General features: G+C 42.1%; 1 protein-coding gene across 2 annotated transcripts in view; it reads left to right on the plus strand.

Moving 5' to 3' along the window:
* HYCC2 (hyccin PI4KA lipid kinase complex subunit 2) overlaps positions 1-11,231 on the plus strand; it is an 81,265-nt gene extending 70,034 nt beyond the window's left edge. For both annotated transcript variants that reach the window (XM_075430233.1, XM_075430231.1), the window contains 9 exons: positions 455-553; positions 3,369-3,478; positions 4,989-5,121; positions 5,503-5,599; positions 7,266-7,412; positions 7,998-8,169; positions 8,498-8,559; positions 9,335-9,453; positions 10,087-11,231. In XM_075430233.1, coding sequence (XP_075286348.1) covers positions 455-553; positions 3,369-3,478; positions 4,989-5,121; positions 5,503-5,599; positions 7,266-7,412; positions 7,998-8,169; positions 8,498-8,559; positions 9,335-9,453; positions 10,087-10,173 — 1,026 coding nt within the window. In that variant the 3' untranslated portion in view covers positions 10,174-11,231. The remainder of the gene's footprint in view (positions 1-454; positions 554-3,368; positions 3,479-4,988; positions 5,122-5,502; positions 5,600-7,265; positions 7,413-7,997; positions 8,170-8,497; positions 8,560-9,334; positions 9,454-10,086) is intronic.
* The last annotated feature ends 4,963 nt before the right edge of the window (positions 11,232-16,194 follow it).

Raw genomic sequence — 16,194 nt, forward strand, 5'->3', positions numbered from 1 at the left:
TGGACGTGTGAACCTGTGGGCTAATCCAGTCTGTATCCTCAGCAGCTCCAGAAAGAGAAGTTCTAAGATGTCCAGGAGACCTTGTACTGAGGAATGGTGAAGAAATTGACTCCTGTAGCACCAAGAGAAGCACACATTACTTTCTGGCTTGGTGTTCATCATTGTCTGATTTCCTCCCAGCACCAGGGGTGCCCACACCTGCTTAGAATTATTGCTGTGTTCTGCTCTCTCAGAATCTCTTTTCTTGTCTGTGTTGTCAGGAAAGAACCATCTGACTAGGTTAGCTTTGGCAGAATGCTACTGTAGAAGCCATTTTTGCAGATATCTTCTGGCTTTCTATTCATTCTTGCTCTATGTCTCATATTGGCCATCTTCAGACATGTTTGTGGGTGCAAAGGGAGAGGGGTAACTTGATAGCAGGAGAAATGTGGCTGATATTGCTGTCTCTTTTTAGAGCAATCCGGTGGAGGAATACTTTGAAGCTCACAGCAGTTCCAAAGTGCTCACTTCAGACCGAACACTGCAGAAATTGCAGAGAAGAAGATTGAATCAGGTACACTTCATAGTGAATCACACAACTCTCTGAGCTTTTGATTTTTTTGATGAAGATTTCCGTCACGAAAATTTCCTGATGTTGCTATTTTCACTTTGTTTTTGCTGGTTGCGTTCTCAGTGGTAATGCTGATTTAGGTAGTATTTTAAGCATTGTGTCTCCTGCTGCTGCTCTGACCAGGGACAGTGCCCAGTTACTTGAACCTGAGACGGTAGGGAAAATGCAGGGAGAAGGCACTATCAAGTGAGCAGATAGTCGAAAACTGCAGTTGCTAAAACAGGTTTAAGTTTGGTTTTGGGGGAGAACAGGGAGAAGTAGAGTTGTAGAGACCTGCCTTAAAAATTATCACCAAAACAGCATTTTTGTCAATGAAATGCTTAGGAAAATTACAAGCTGTCTTGACTATTTATGTGTAGAAGATACACAGAGAACCTTTTTCATCTGAGCACTATTGGGTCAAGCCACTTGCAGGACTGGGACAGCTTTAAATGTTGTCACCTAGTTTGTGAAATGCACTTTGCCTCTTCCAGTTCCTAGGAGACAGGAATGGTCTAATTGTGGTGACTGAATTACTGTATATATTTTTTTTTCATGCGCCACTTCTACGAGCAGTTCAAAGCAAGCAGTTGCACCCTACAGAGACAGGTACACAAGGACAGGTGCCAGGGAAGTGTGTAAAATACTTGGAGCTCTTGTGTCTGTGACTGCTTTCTGCACACATCTGTGTTTTAAAAGATGGCATATATGCAGACTGCCTGATGCCTGCCATTGCCTGGAATTGCTACCCGGAGAAACATCTGGATTCTTAACAAGTTCTTTCACAACAGCTCTGGAAGGAAATCAAGGCTTTCAGAATTAAATCTACTGCTGGCTCCAAATAAATTGAAGGCTTAGCAGTTCTGTGTCTCAGTGCTTTATGTTTGTCTGATACGTTGCAGCTGTCTGTGTTCTTTCCAGAGTAAACTGTCTTCTGCTGCAAGGGAGTGGAAAGCAAAGCTGTTAAAATTGAAGGAGAAGCCAGTGCAGATTTGATGCCATTTGTCATGCTACTATGCTGTTTAAACATCAACATCCCAGGACGTCTTTAAAGCTGAATTAATCCCCTGATTCCTGATGCTTTTGAAATAATACTTTTTCTACATTTAGCTGTCTGCTGCAAATGCTATATTTCATAGAATCATAGAAAGTTTTGGGTCGGAAGGGACCCCTAGAGGTCATCTAGTCCAACCCCCCTGCAGCGAGCAGGGACACCGCTAACTAGATCAGGTTGCTCAGAGCCCTGTCCAACCTGGTCTTGAATGTTTCCAGGGATGGGGCCTCCACTACTTCTCTGGGCAACCCGTTCCAGTGTTTCACAACCCTCATTGTAAAGAATTTCTTTCTTATATCTAGCCCAAACCTACCCTGTTTTAGTTTAAAACCATTACCCCTCGTCCTGTCACTGTTGTCTCTACTAAAAAGATTGTCCCCATCTTTCCTATAGGCTCCCTTTAAGTACTGAAAGGCTGCAATCAGGTCTCCCTGCAGCCTTCTCTTCTCCAGGCTGAACAGCCCCAACTCTCTCAGCCTGTCCTCATAGGAGAGGTGCTCCAGCCCTCGGATCATTTTTGTAGCCCTCCTTTGGACCGACTCCAACAGTTCCATGTCCTTCTTGTGCTGAGGGCTCCAGAGCTGAACGCAGTACTCCAGGTGAGGTCTCACCAGAGCAGAGTAGAGGGGCAGAATCACCTCTCTCGACCTGCTGGCCACGCTTCTCTTGATGCAGCCCAGGACACGGTTGGCCCTCTGGGCTGCCAGCGCACATTGCCGGCTCATGTCCAGCCTTTTGTCTATCAGTACCCCCAAGTCCCTCTCAGCAGGGCTGCTCTCAATCCTTTCATCCCCCAGCCTGTATTGATAGCGGGGATTGCCCCGACCCAGGTGTAGGACCTTGCACTTGGCCTTGTTGAACCTCATGAGGTTCACACAGGCCCACCTCTCCAGCTTGTCCAGGTCCCTCTGGATGGCATCCCGTCCTTCTGGTGTCTCAACCGTACCACTCAGTGTGGTGTCATCTGCAAACTTGCTGAGGGTACACTCGATGTCGCTGTCCATGTCATTGATAAATATATTGAACAGCACTGGTCCCAGTACGGACCCGTGAGGGACTCCACTCGTCACTGGTCTCCATCCGGACATTGAGCTGTTGAGCACTACCCTTTGGCTGCAACCATCCAACCAATTCCTTATCCACCGAATGGTCCACCCATCAAATCCATGGCTCTCCAGTTTGGAGAGAAGGATGTTGTGGGGGACTGTGTCAAAGGCTTTACAAAAATCCAGATAGATGACATCCATTGGTTTTCCCATTTATTTCTTAAGGTCATATTTGTGAGCATTTTCTTGTAATGAGAAACACCTGAACCATTGCTAAGGTTCGGCAGATTGGAGCCCTTGTTTCTGTGAGCAGGGTTGTGGTGTTGGTATCTTCCTGGTACACTGCTCGGTGCTGTAAGCTCTGACTGTGTCCATTATTTCAGTAGTGGTTTTCCCATACTCAGCAGGAAGAGATAAAACACAGTGCGATACCAGTTCTAGTCCTACTCTGGCCGCCATTTTCTGTAATAAGGTTACTTAATCTCTGCTTTGTTTCTCCAGTAGCAAAACTCTTTAGAGCAGTCCTCATGGAAAAAAGTATGAATTGAGTGCACGGTCAGTGAAAACTATTCTGCTCCCTAGCTAGAGGGCATCTAGAGGGGTATTAGTGTGGAATCCACATATGTCTTGTTTTTTCTCAGCTTTGAATGACTGTCATCGTATCTCTTTCTCAACACAGCAAACACTGCATGACCTTTTGAAAAATGCTCCCCTTGCCTATGCTGCTGAAATTAAAGAGCTAAACCAGCAACACGAATCCCTGTTTTCCAAGTGGATGCTGCAATTACAGTAAGTATCCAATGAGAATCACTGAAGCAGCCTAGTAGCAGGCTTACTCTCATGTCAACAACATCCTGTGGATGAGTTAAGGAATTACTTTTTCTTTGATTGGTTAAATTTAAAATTAGGTGACATTAATTTAGTACACTTGTTTCCTGTAGAACAAATCATATCTGACTAACTCCTGGAACTGAGTGCCTGAAGTGAAAGGAGGTTGCATTCTGCCTGGCTAGTTTGTCTGTGCCTCTGTAAACTAAGCTAGAGGGCGTTCACAATCAAGGAATGTGAATAATGAGAAAACAGAGAGCATGAATTATGAGAAAAGCGTCCTTTGCGAACAATCAGTTTTGCTTACAGCAGCGTGGTTGGTAGTGAGTAGCCCACCACCAATTTCTTCAGTATGTGGCTATCCCCAGTGGTGTAGCAGTTAACTTTGAATGCCTATGGTACCTGATGATCTAGGCATGAAGAAACCTTAATGCTACTGGAAACATCAGCACTATAAATTTTATCTGGGTTTGTGTGTATCTTCATGGGAAGGAGAAAAGACTAAGCATCCAGGAAAGCAAATGGGGAACTACAGAAAGCTGTGAGATTCTGAAGCAGCTTAGAGAAGGCAGGCCACCAGCTCTGAAGTGCAGAGGCAGGAGCAGATGTTGCTGAGGAGAAAGCCCCATGGAAGCTTTGCAAGGGAGTGAAGCATAAAGAAATTTCTGGTCCTTGGGGAGTGACAGAGCATATGAAAAAGACATTAGCTTTGAAAGGTGAAGAGTTGCAAGAGGAGGAGTTCTCTGTGACTCAGTGATCTGAGCAAATGGTTAGAGATGTATGTGGCAGGGTACAAGGAAGAAATCCCTAAATGGTACTGAAGTCAATGACAGTTGTTGAACGCCTTACCTTTGCCCAATACTATTTGAGTGACTTGATACTCTTCTTTCTGGTCAAGATGATGCTTTTCCTGTTTCTCAAAAATAAACAAAGCTTTGTGATTCTCCACCATGTTCTGTTTGTGCTTTCCTGACTCTTTCTGTGTGGAACAATTAGGATAAGAAAGAGATATGAGAATAGTTTAATTTTGCTTTGAAATTGTGCCTGTGGATCAAAGTAGAAAACCACTATGAAGGCTTGCTTTTTTTCTTGAAATTGCTGTGACGCATGGCAAACACTTAATATAATCACTGGTGAGGGAGTGTATGTGAATGCTGGTTACTCTTCGTTATCTGAAGCTGCAAATCTGGTCTCATATTCTTGGACAATACCATTTTCTTCCATAGATGTTTTGCTAAGTATGTGGGCTTCCAGGCTGCTAAAATGCTTCTTTTGCTAGGATGCACATACATTTCAGATTCCTTGCAGCTAACCTTATTTGTCAGCTATGAGCTGAAGGTAAGCCTGGTGTTGATGAAACATGAAAGTTTTAGAGGCAAGATTGCAATGGATCATTTTGCTTAGTGAACGTATGAACCTAAAAAGGGACTTGTACTTTTTTGATTCAGTGTATTTGCTCACTTCTCTGCAGCTTGGGTTTCAGTATCGTGCTTTATGGACTGGGCTCAAAGCGTGATTTGTTAGAGAAGTTTCGTACCTCTGTGCTCCAGGATTCTGTTCACCTTGTGGTTAATGGCTACTTCCCCAGCATCACTGTGAGATCTGTAAGTGTGGGAAAAGCTTATGGGTTTATCTAATAATCTTGTGTTACAGATATCTCTAAAGTCTTTCAGTGTAAAATGTTAAAGAAACGGGTTGCATCCTGTAGCAGGAGACTCTTGAATGATGGCAGTTCTTTGAATAGTTTAAAGAAACTAGCCCATGTGTTTTCCAAGGAATTGCAATAATTCCCATCATTAATAGCTACTCATTAGTCTAAAGCCTTATTTTATATCACCGTTTTGAAAAGGGGTAGAAATTTTTGGTGTTGACTTGTTTGGAGATTTTATGGTAAAAAATCTGATTACCTCTCTACCTTCAGATTTTCTGCACTAGGTACTTCAGTGCCAGAGCCCTTCAGAAGGGACTGCTATTTTCTTTTTCAGATTCTCAACTCCATCACAGAGGAGGTACTGGACCATATAGGGACCTTCCGCAGCCCCCTTGACCAACTTGAATTCATCATTAAAATGTTTAAAGAAGGTAAAATTACTAACTTTATACTTAAAAAGTTAGAGTCCACTTACTATTAGGAGAGCCTGGACGTTTTCTTTCCTCACAGTTTTCATATGTGCAGTTAAAGTTTCTTAGTTTATTGTAGTTAGTATATTTTCTTGCTTGTAATTTATGCCACGTGTATGAAAACACAGGCACCAGGAATATATGTGTGCATGATCCCAAGCTGTTACCTCAGTCAGCGTTTCACACAATAAGTTCTCTAGAATGGGAAGGAGGAAGGCACAAGTGTTTTAACAAGACAGAGGCTCCTCAACCCTTTGGCAAACTGAAATGCTCATCTCTTACATTTAGCACAGTGCCTTTGTGCTTTATTTACACGATGTTTCTGTAGCCATGTGTTTCCTGGTGGAAGACAGGATAGGTAAACTAGCTATATGAGGGAAGATAGTTCTTAGTGACTGCTTGAGGACCTGATACAAACCTCACTGAAATCAACAGAATGAAGAACTCGCAAACAATTTGGAATGACAGTTGCTGACAGATATAAAGTCCTCTGAGCAAATCTGGGAAATCATGGCCCTGAGGGTCTTCCCATAAATTTCAGTATAGGCTGGATTAAGGCTTAAATGTACATGGTTTAGTGGAATGGTCATTTAAATTTGATATATGCAAATACTGACATTAAGATGAAATAAAGAACAGTGGTGTCAAACAAGCAGTTTAGAACTGGGTTCAAAAGCAAAATTAAACAGGTGTAGCCACATGGAATACTTGCTGAATTCTTTTTGAAAGTCTGTTTTACTGCTTATGTATACATACACAAATTGCCCTGGAATCTTAATTGTGCGTGGCATTGGTGTTAAAATGTTTACATTGTATTTTCCATCACTACCTTATGAGTATTTCTCATAGGACTAAGAGAAAAAGACAGATGAACGGTGGTACCTACCTGAATCTACTTAAATCAGTCTTTTGTAGTACACTATAGCTGATCTGACTGGGGGTCTGAGGAACCTTTGGTTTCCATTGGCTGCCAAGTATGTATGCATTTGCACAAAAACTGGCTGCTGTTCCAGAATTGTTTCTGGACTTAGGTAATAGCTGTTCCCAGGGATAAGTACAGCAGCAACAAGCTAGCTGGAAATTTTATCATCTACCATTTGTATTATCCAAGCTAAGTCTTTGTAACTTCCTTTGAGGACTCAGTGGGAATGATTTCCAATGAAGTTAGTGTGCTTTGGATCCAACCCTGAATTTTTATTGTGTGAGGAGGAGCTTAACGATCCTAGTCATGTAACTCAAAAGCAGCTGAACCAACTGTGGTTAGACTTCCATCCTAACATACATTTAAATGACCTTGAATCACAGGACTAAAAATCACAGCTAAAACGGAAATTCATGATAAAGCTGTGAGCAAGTGGAAAGTGGATTATAAGAGAAAAGCTTAAACTGCAGAAAAAACTGTAGCTGTGATGAGAACAGGGATACACTGAATTGAGAAAAAGTTTTTAGGTGCTCAGAAATACCAAGTGTGGGCTAGAGATCAAAGTAAACTGTACAAAGAAAGTGATGTGATATTGGAGTGATGGAGCCTGATGGAATAGACTTGTCCTAGGCTGCTCGGGAATGGGAAGCCACTTTGTGTGCAGTTTCTTTGATTGGTTCTCTGCTGTTTTTTCTGACCTTGCAGATTCATCTTTAAAGCTCTATGTCCTCATTCATAACCTGGACAGCCAGATGTTGAGAGGAGAAAGAAGTCAGCAGATCCTTGCACAGTTATCCTCTCTGCCTAGCATTTACCTCATTGCCTCTATCGATCACATCAATGCTCCTCTCAGTGAGTCTGATGTAGCCAAGGGAGAAGAATCTATGTTCTACTTTGGGGCTGTTGATCATGTTTCATAAGCTCATATATTACTGTTGATGTGCAAAATAGCTCTGGTGGTGTATGTATGGTGGTAGCAGTTAGAAGCCCTGATAGGGACTGTGGCTGTGTTGAACCAAAACCATATAAAGAACTAGCACTCACTGATCATAATATGTAAAACAAACTCCAAGATTCTGGAACCCTTTGATTTAGGGACTTACTGAAATGGAGATTGGATGTTATGTCTGTCATTGTATCTAAACAATATGGTTTATCAGCCAGAAATTCTTTGCGCACTGCTGACTCTGGAAGGATTTGCAGTATATCTATGAAGCTGGTATGAAAAAGGGATGTGTGCGCAAATGTTTTGTTGCAGAGAATTTGTCTTGCTTGAACTGCGAGTATCTGGGCATATGTACTGTGAATTTCACAAGCTACCATTTTTCCTCAAATCCTACAGTAGAACTAAGTATATCTTAATATTGCTTGTTTAACACCTTAGAAAAGCTAAATCTCCCAATTCTGTCTGCTCCTTTTTTCTCTCTTCTGATCTAGTGTGGGATCAGGCAAAGCTAAGCCTCTACAACTGGCTTTGGTATGAAACAACCACATTTAGTCCTTACGTGGAAGAAACGTCTTACGAGAACTCGCTTTTAGTACAACAGTCTGGATCTCTGGCTTTGAGCTCCCTGACGCATGTTCTGCACAGTCTCACTCCCAATGCCAGGTAAGACACTGTTACGCTTTGTAGTAGCACTTGCTGAGGATCCAGTCCTTACTTGGTTACTCTGGTCTAAATCTAGCAGGAGGCAATCCCTGTTTTCTGACAACAGTGTTCAAGCTGAAGATGGTAGGACCTAGGTTTCAGTTGATAGGTAACTTTAAATGAACAGCATTTGGATAGCAAGCTTTGTCCACTAACAAGATTCATGCACAAAGCCCTAGTCATGAGGGAAAAATCAGTTAATATTTTCTAGTGGTGTGAGGGTTTGCGGGGTTTGGGTTTGTGGGTTTTTTTTTTTCTTTTGATTTTCTCCTCTCCCCCTTTCACTTAGGGGGATATTCAGACTGCTTGCTCAGTACCAGCTGGAGAACAAGGACAACCCATCTTATCCAGGTATGTACCCACCTTTTCTCACCTGTTTGGGGTGTTGCCATTCCCAGCGTAGTCACAGTGATCTGGCTTTTGGTATGCAGGTTACATCACCAGCAATAGAAGGGCTGTAACTGTTGGCTCAGTGAGACTCGGTTGCGTAGACTGTCTTTCTAGTGGTACTGTGTCTGACAGGAAATGAATAGACTGGCTGGTTCTGAAGGACCTCCTCTTACAGTTGTCTGCTTTGATGTTTAGACATGAATGAGACCATTCATGGGGGACTGTGGAATTAAAAAATTAAAATAAGGGAAGAATATGAATTTGCATAACTAGCACTTGAAGCACCAGGGAAAGATAGGCGATTCTGTTCCTATGCTGCTCCTATCTAAGTGACTTCTGATGTGTCCCTGCTTTCTAGGATATGTGTGGAATATTCTGTCACTGTCCCTAACAGGTGCTGCAGGGGATATGAATAACATGTTAATGGTAAAGAAACTTCGAAGTAAGATAGGAGTTGGAAATTAAGAGAGATTAATCATGTTGGGAAGTGCATTTAAAGTGCTATAAAAATTCCATTAGGTCAACAGGGTGACTGGAACGTTAATTCAGCTGCTTTCCATTAATTACTGAAATATTAGCTGGCTGTATACTTGAAAGAAGTGATGATGTTACTGTAGCCACTCTGGTCTAAGCCAAAGCAAGATTTGTAGGTGGAGATAATATGTGTTGTTAAACCTGGAAAAATCTGACAATCATAACACTTCAACTTCTTGTTCTCACCTTTTTCTGTCTCCAGGGCTGTCTTTCCAAGACTTCTACCAGCAGTGTCGGGAGGCTTTCCTTGTGAACAGTGACCTGACGCTCAGGGCACAGCTGACAGAATTCAGGGACCACAAGCTCATTCGGACCAAGCGGGTGAGTTGGGGGAAGAAGATAATTCTGGGTATTCAGTCACCTTAAACAAAAATGATGCTTACTTGCTACTAAGTAACTGCTCTGCAGCTCACAGTGTGGCTATATTGTTTGAAGCACCTAGGAACTAGCAAAGGGCTGAAATTCTGTAATTGCAGCTCTTTCTGTACCTCCAACTTGTCAACACTTTTTACATGGATAGGAGGGCTGTAAAAACGCAGTGTGCTTTGGTTACTCAGCAACCTACAGGTCTCTTCTTCCTGAAGACCTTGATAAGTAATGGGCTCTGGAGCCTGCCAGTCTGCTTTCAATAGTTCCCTGTATTTGCAAGAGGGAAGAATGCAAGCTAGGCAGTATAGCATTCCTAGATACGGGAACACAGTGTTGAGGAGCTGTGTAGTGTCAGACTAGCATAGCCCACCAGAAGATTTCTCATATACTGACTTTTCTGAGGATTTGTGCATTTCCAGTGTTGCTCTAGTGAAATATTCCTGGTTTTTAGCAACGTATGCCTTCTGAATGCTGCCCAGCTCTCACCCAGACTGCAAATAAACGTTAGCATTGCAGTGCTATCTAGTGGCTTGCATTGCACTGTGCATTGGTTTTAATAGAATGTGTATGCATGTCTGTTCTCAGGGAGCTGACGGTGTGGAATACTTATTAATTCCTGTAGATGACAGTACCTTGACTGACTTCTTAGAGAAGGAGGATGAAGATGTATAACGTCTCTCTGTTCTCAAAGTGTCTACGGCAATAGCTCTCAAGGGCTGCTGGGGAGGGGCCTATACACAGATCTCTCTCCCTCCAACCCCAAGGCTTGCTGGACTACTTACTGAAATGTAATAATTGTAATGAATGATGCTCGTTGTTCAACTGCTTCAGGTAGTTTGGAATGATGATTTCTGTAAGCAAGCTATCTCTTGCTCTGTAGTTAAATTTGTCTGCTTTGTCTTGTAGCTCAGATGATACTTTCTTCGTACCTATGCAGCCAACCTTACAGCCAGAAAAACAAACTCTGTAAGACTGTGCCTTCTGCTCTCTACCTCACCAGACACAAGGGCTTGATTGGCGCAGTTTACTTGTGGAGTGAAAATCACGAGATAGTTAGAGCTTTAGTTTGTATTTGTGGTGCAACTTTTCTCAGCTGAGTGCTTTCCAGTACTGCTTTACCAGTTAAGAGAAGACTAGCTTCCAGTGTATGAAGAAGCCAAGATTTATAATGCTAAGAGACCTGCTTTGACTGTATGAGGACAGGAGAATGCTAGTGCACTTAGGACACTGTGGGTGACTTATTAAATTCTGGCAGTAGAACTGAAGGACTTGCCCCAAACCCAAATCCTTTTATAAGAAGGCTTAGATAACCAAAACTGTAATGGACTCAAGTCATGGCCTTGTTGGTGAGGGTGAGTGGATCCAGCTTCTTTCATCTACTTTCCAAATTGCAGTCCAGAAATGTGAAGGGTTTTTTGTTTATTTTTTAAAAGCTTGATTGTATATATGTGTTTTTTACATCAGGAGTGTCCACTGATCTTGGAGGAGGCCTTAAATGCCACTTACAAGCTCTCCCTTTTTTTAAGCCCTTAGAGGTTGGGAGACTGCTGAAGTTTGACAGCTTTTCTTCACTTTTTTTCTCAGGTATGTAGGAGTAAGCCCTATAGTTCCATCGACTGTAGTCTGCCAACCAGAATCTAGGGACTCTATGTCTAATATTTGGTGGCTATTTTACAGCTCAATGTTGTAATAGTTCAAATCAATCAAATAAAGTACTTTATTAATTTTCATTAGCTTGTCTTGTCTTCCGCAATCTTTTTATGTTATAGGAAGATAGAGATCCTTCTGGCAGTTGTGTGAAAGCCTCATTTTCGTTACTATGTCAAACATCTGTGCAAATCCTCATGCACTGTGCAGAAGATCTCAAACCAATTACTAAAAATATTTTATATTGTTTCTTATAAGGTGTCAGAATTAAAAATACTTTGCCTGCCTTTTAATACTAGTATATAGCTTCTGAAGAGAACTAAAACATCACATGGAATAGTATTATTACCTGGTCTACCCCCCACTGACAGAAGAAACAGACAGATGTTTACAGCCTGACTTTTGTTTGCATTGAAAACACAGGTTATCTGCTTACCCCACTGACAATTTGATTCTTCAAATATAGGACCTGATTAGCTTTGCTGGAGAGGTTGATGCGGAAAACTGGTGCATGCCACCAGTATTCCCCAGTTTCCTTCCCCAGAACATTCTCCAACTAACATTCTCTTTTGGTGGCACTTGTATCTGCATTTTACAGGCTGCAATTCCAAAACTGGAAAATCCATCAGGTCCTGCCTATTACTACTTAGGCTACCATCAGAATCACTAAAACTGGTGATGCCGTGAAAAGCCAGAATTGAAGACTCAATAGTCGGCAGACTATTAAGCAGGTATTCTTTATTGCGGCGCCGGGCACACGGGGGATCTCTCCTCCAAACGTGTGCACCGAAGAGACACAGTTACTAGGTATTTATGCTATGTTAACATACATATTCATTACATTTCCAAGAAATGTTTATCATAGTAATGGCTTTTCCAAGAATTCATTAATATATGGTAATGTCCGTCGCACATGTTTGTTTGGCGTCTCTCGGCAGGGATCTTCAGATTATCCTGCAGCCTCCTTATCTCTGTAGTTTGCATACCTGTTCTCCCAAGGCCCAGGCGCCTAAAGGGATTATTCAGGAGTCCCTTGTCTTGCAACCGTCCTAATATTCACAAAGAACCAAGACTTGTTTCTGACCACCTGAAGTGATAACATCCCCTACATGTTACATTTGTTACATTTACAGTTATCAATCCCTCCTTTTCTTTTGAGGATTTGTAGCTAGAAAGCTATGAATCCTCACTATTCTATTTTGTAGGTATTATTTTCAAATAATTCTATTTGTTGCCTAATCTTACTCCTTTTTCCAATCACTGTGTGTCTCAACTGAATCCCGACAACACCAAAGGAGACATTTGAGAGACATGCAAACAAGTATTCCTAAAATGACCAGTGTGATCATTCCCATGAACAATTGTTTCAATCACTCTAAATTGGGGAGCCAAGAGGTTAAATTTTGTTCCCCTACTTACAAGTGGGTTGTCTTCCCGTTTGGCTTGTCTCCATGATGTTCTTAATATGCCTTTAGGTATTTGGGACTGATTATATATTCGGTCCTGGCTGACTAGATGACCTATGGTACACATTCCCTTCCAACCCGCAGGGAGTCGCTTTCTGCTAATTCCATCACCACATAGCCACCAATACGTGTTGTGTAATTTACAGGGCCCGTCAGTGGCTGTGAGATTAGCTCTGCAAAATGCTCCACGGTTTACCCAGCCAATTGGTACATTCCTGAAATAATCCCAGTTCGAGGGGCTATAGGTTTCTAATTGGGTTCTGTTAGAAAAATCTATATATATCGCGCATGTCCCTTTCAAATCCCAAGTTCCTACTTCTACTGTAGTTTTGTTGATCAAATAATCATTCCACCCATCTCTGCAAGTACAATTTTTGTGTATATGGAAGGGGGTCAGCACGAACAAGTGTTGGATCTTGCTTTCCATAGGCAGCTATTATTGCTGACCAATATCTGGGAGTTGTTATCTAATATCTGTAGGTCACATCTTGGTCCAGTCATGTAGTTCGAGTTGTCATGATCGCAGTATCCTAAAAAGCCTAGGTTTAACAAAGTTACCGCCGCAATCATAGTTTCAAACTGCCAGCCTTTTCGACCATCCATCCTGGTTTAGGAGCCTTCTTCACTCGGGAATAATGGATCCAGGCCGGTTGTTCTTTAATCTTGATTGCAGTGAAGGTAGTCAGCAATACCTGGTAAGGTCCATTCCACTTCTCTCTCAGTGGATCACCTGAAAAATTCTTAACATAAACCCAATCTCCAGGGCTAAATGGATGGATCGAGTGATCTACCCCTTTAGCCCTGGTACCCAAAACATTTTTACTAATCCTTTCTAATTGTTTTCCTAAGGATATAACATAATTCTGTAGATACTGATTTCCCAACTGGTTCAAATCTTCCCCCTGATATTTAGCCTGATATGGTCTCCCATATAGTATCTCAAAAGGGCTCAAATTTTCTTTGGCCCTAGGTTTTACACGTATCCGAAGTAGTGCAATAGGCAATGCTTGGTACCAATATAGATTTGCTTTTTGGCATATTTTTGCATCTTTTCTACTTGCCCACTGGCTTGTGGTCTGTAGGGCGTATGTAACTGCCAATTGATTCCTAACAGTTTGCTGACCTGTTGCACTACTTCTGCACAAAAATGCGTCCCACTATCTGAGGAGATAATTGTCGGTACCCCAAATCGAGGTATTATTTCATTTAATAATACCTTAGTTACTTCCCTTGCTTTATTTGTTCTACAAGGGAATGCTTCTGGCCAACCTGAAAAGGTATCCGTAAGTACTAATAAGTACTTGTACCCTCCTTTTCTTGGAAGTTCAGAGAAATCAATTTGCCAATGTTGTCCCGGTATACTTCCCTTCCCAATACCGCCTAATTGTACCCGGTTACCTGTATTGGGGTTATTTTTAAACATGTTTCACACTGTTGGGTTACTTGTCGGACTGTAGTATACAAATTTTTCCCTATTAATTTCTGATTTAAAAATTTGTACAGGGAGTCCGCTCCCCAGTGTGTCCTATTGTGTTCTTCTTTAACCACCCCCCATATCTGTTCAGCAGGGATTATAATTCTGCCATCACTTAAGTAGGCCCACCCTGGGATGGAACTTGGCCCCCTAATCCCTCTATTAATTCTTCATCAGCTTTGGAATACTCAACATTTTCTTGGTCACTCAGTTTTCTATTTCTATAATCTGGAATTAAGGCTAAAATCTCTTACATTCTCTCTGCTGCCTGTTTAGCTTCAGAGTCAGCCAACCTGTTACCTCTTTCCTGGTCAGTGTTACCCTTCAGGTGTCCTCGGCAGTGCATGATGGCAACTTTTGTTGGTAGCTGAATGGCTTCTAATAGTCGAAGGATTTCATCAGCATATTTAATCTGCTTCCCTTGAGCAGTTAGTAGTCCTCGCTCCTTCCAAATTGTCCCATGAGCGTGGACAACTCCAAAGGCATATTTGGAATCTGTCCATATATTTATCTTTTTCCTTTTGTTAACTCCAGAGCCCTAGTTAGGGCAATAGTTTCAGCCTTTTGAGCTGATGTTCTAGCAGGTAGTGATTGAGAACAAACTACTTCGGCTGCTGTTGTCACCGCATACCTGGCCTTTCGAATACCTTGTCCGACAATGCTGCTTCCATCCGTGAACCAGGAGTCCTGTGCATCTTCCAGGGGTTCCTCTTTCAGATCTGGTCTGCTGGAGTACACAGTCTCTATGGTTTCTAAGCAATCAGGTACCGATGGTTCAGAGATTGATCCGCTGAGAAAAGAAGCTGGGTTCGTAATATTAGTCCCTGGTATCATGGAAATTGGGATGGGGAAAGCCAGTAGTTCCCTTTTTGTTGCGGTACAGCTGATATTCTGTGTGAGATCGGTACTGTGATCTTTTGGCCCAAGGAGAATTTTCGGGCTTCCTGAATAGTCAAGACCACCGTCGCCACAGCTCGTAGACATCCTGGCCATCCTTTGCTTACTTCATCCAGTTGTTTAGAAAAGTAGGCCACAGCTCTTTTGTAGGGTCCCAGCCGTTGAGCTAGGATCCCGAGCTATGCCTTGTCTCTCATAAGAAAACAGCCAGAAGCATTTAGTAACATCAGGCAGGCCCAGAGCCGGGGCCTTCATTAGATCTTGCTTAAGTGTCTGAAATGAGTTTTGAGCTTCTTTGGACCAGATCAATCCGGTGGGGTTGTTTTTCAAAAGTTCACATAAAGGTCTCACTATTATTCCGTAATTATAAATTCATAACCAGCACCAACCTGTCAGTCCCAGAAAGGTCCTGAGCTCTTTTACCGTCTGACGGAGGGGAGTCCTGCAGATGGCTTCATTCTGTTCTGTTCCTAGTTCTCTTTGTCCAGACAGCTTGCATCCAAGGTAGGTTACCCATTGCCGCACCATCTGAGTTTTCTGTTGAGAGACTTGATACCCTTTTAATCTCAAAAACTTTAACAAACTGATAGTCTACTGTATACAGTCAGGTTTTGTTTCAGTTGCTATTAATGTCATCTACATACTGTAAAAGGGTTCCATCTCTGGAGGGCGGGTTCCATGCTTCAAGTTCTCGTGTTAGTTGATTTCCAAAGATCGCTTTGCTATGCTTAAAACCTTGGGGTAACACTGTCCAGGCAAGCTGGGGTTTTTTTACCCGTGGTAGGATTTTCCCACTCAAATGCAAATAAATTCAGACTTTCTTTGGCTAAAGGCAGACAGAAGAATGCATCATTTAAATCCAATACTGTAAACCATACTTGCTACCACAGGGTGTATGCCCCTAACAATATTATTCACTTCTCTTAAATCCTGTACTACCCAGTAAGTTCCACCTGTTTTTGTTGTTGTTTTTTTTTTTTTACTGGTAACACAGGAGTATTATATTCTGATTCACACTCCACTAGTAGTCCATACTGTAAAAAGTTACCTTGTTTCCCCTCTTTTTCATTTCGTTTTTCTGTTGCTTAACTTCTAAGAACTTTGCTTTTTTTTTTTCTTTCTTCATTTAGAGCAGCAGCTAGCAAAGCAGCTTGTAACTTGATACCTTTCTGTTCTAATGACTTTACACAGCCCTTCGGAAAATCCAGA

Source organism: Opisthocomus hoazin, chromosome 9 (assembly GCF_030867145.1).
Source record: "Opisthocomus hoazin isolate bOpiHoa1 chromosome 9, bOpiHoa1.hap1, whole genome shotgun sequence".
Classification (NCBI taxonomy): domain Eukaryota; kingdom Metazoa; phylum Chordata; class Aves; order Opisthocomiformes; family Opisthocomidae; genus Opisthocomus; species Opisthocomus hoazin.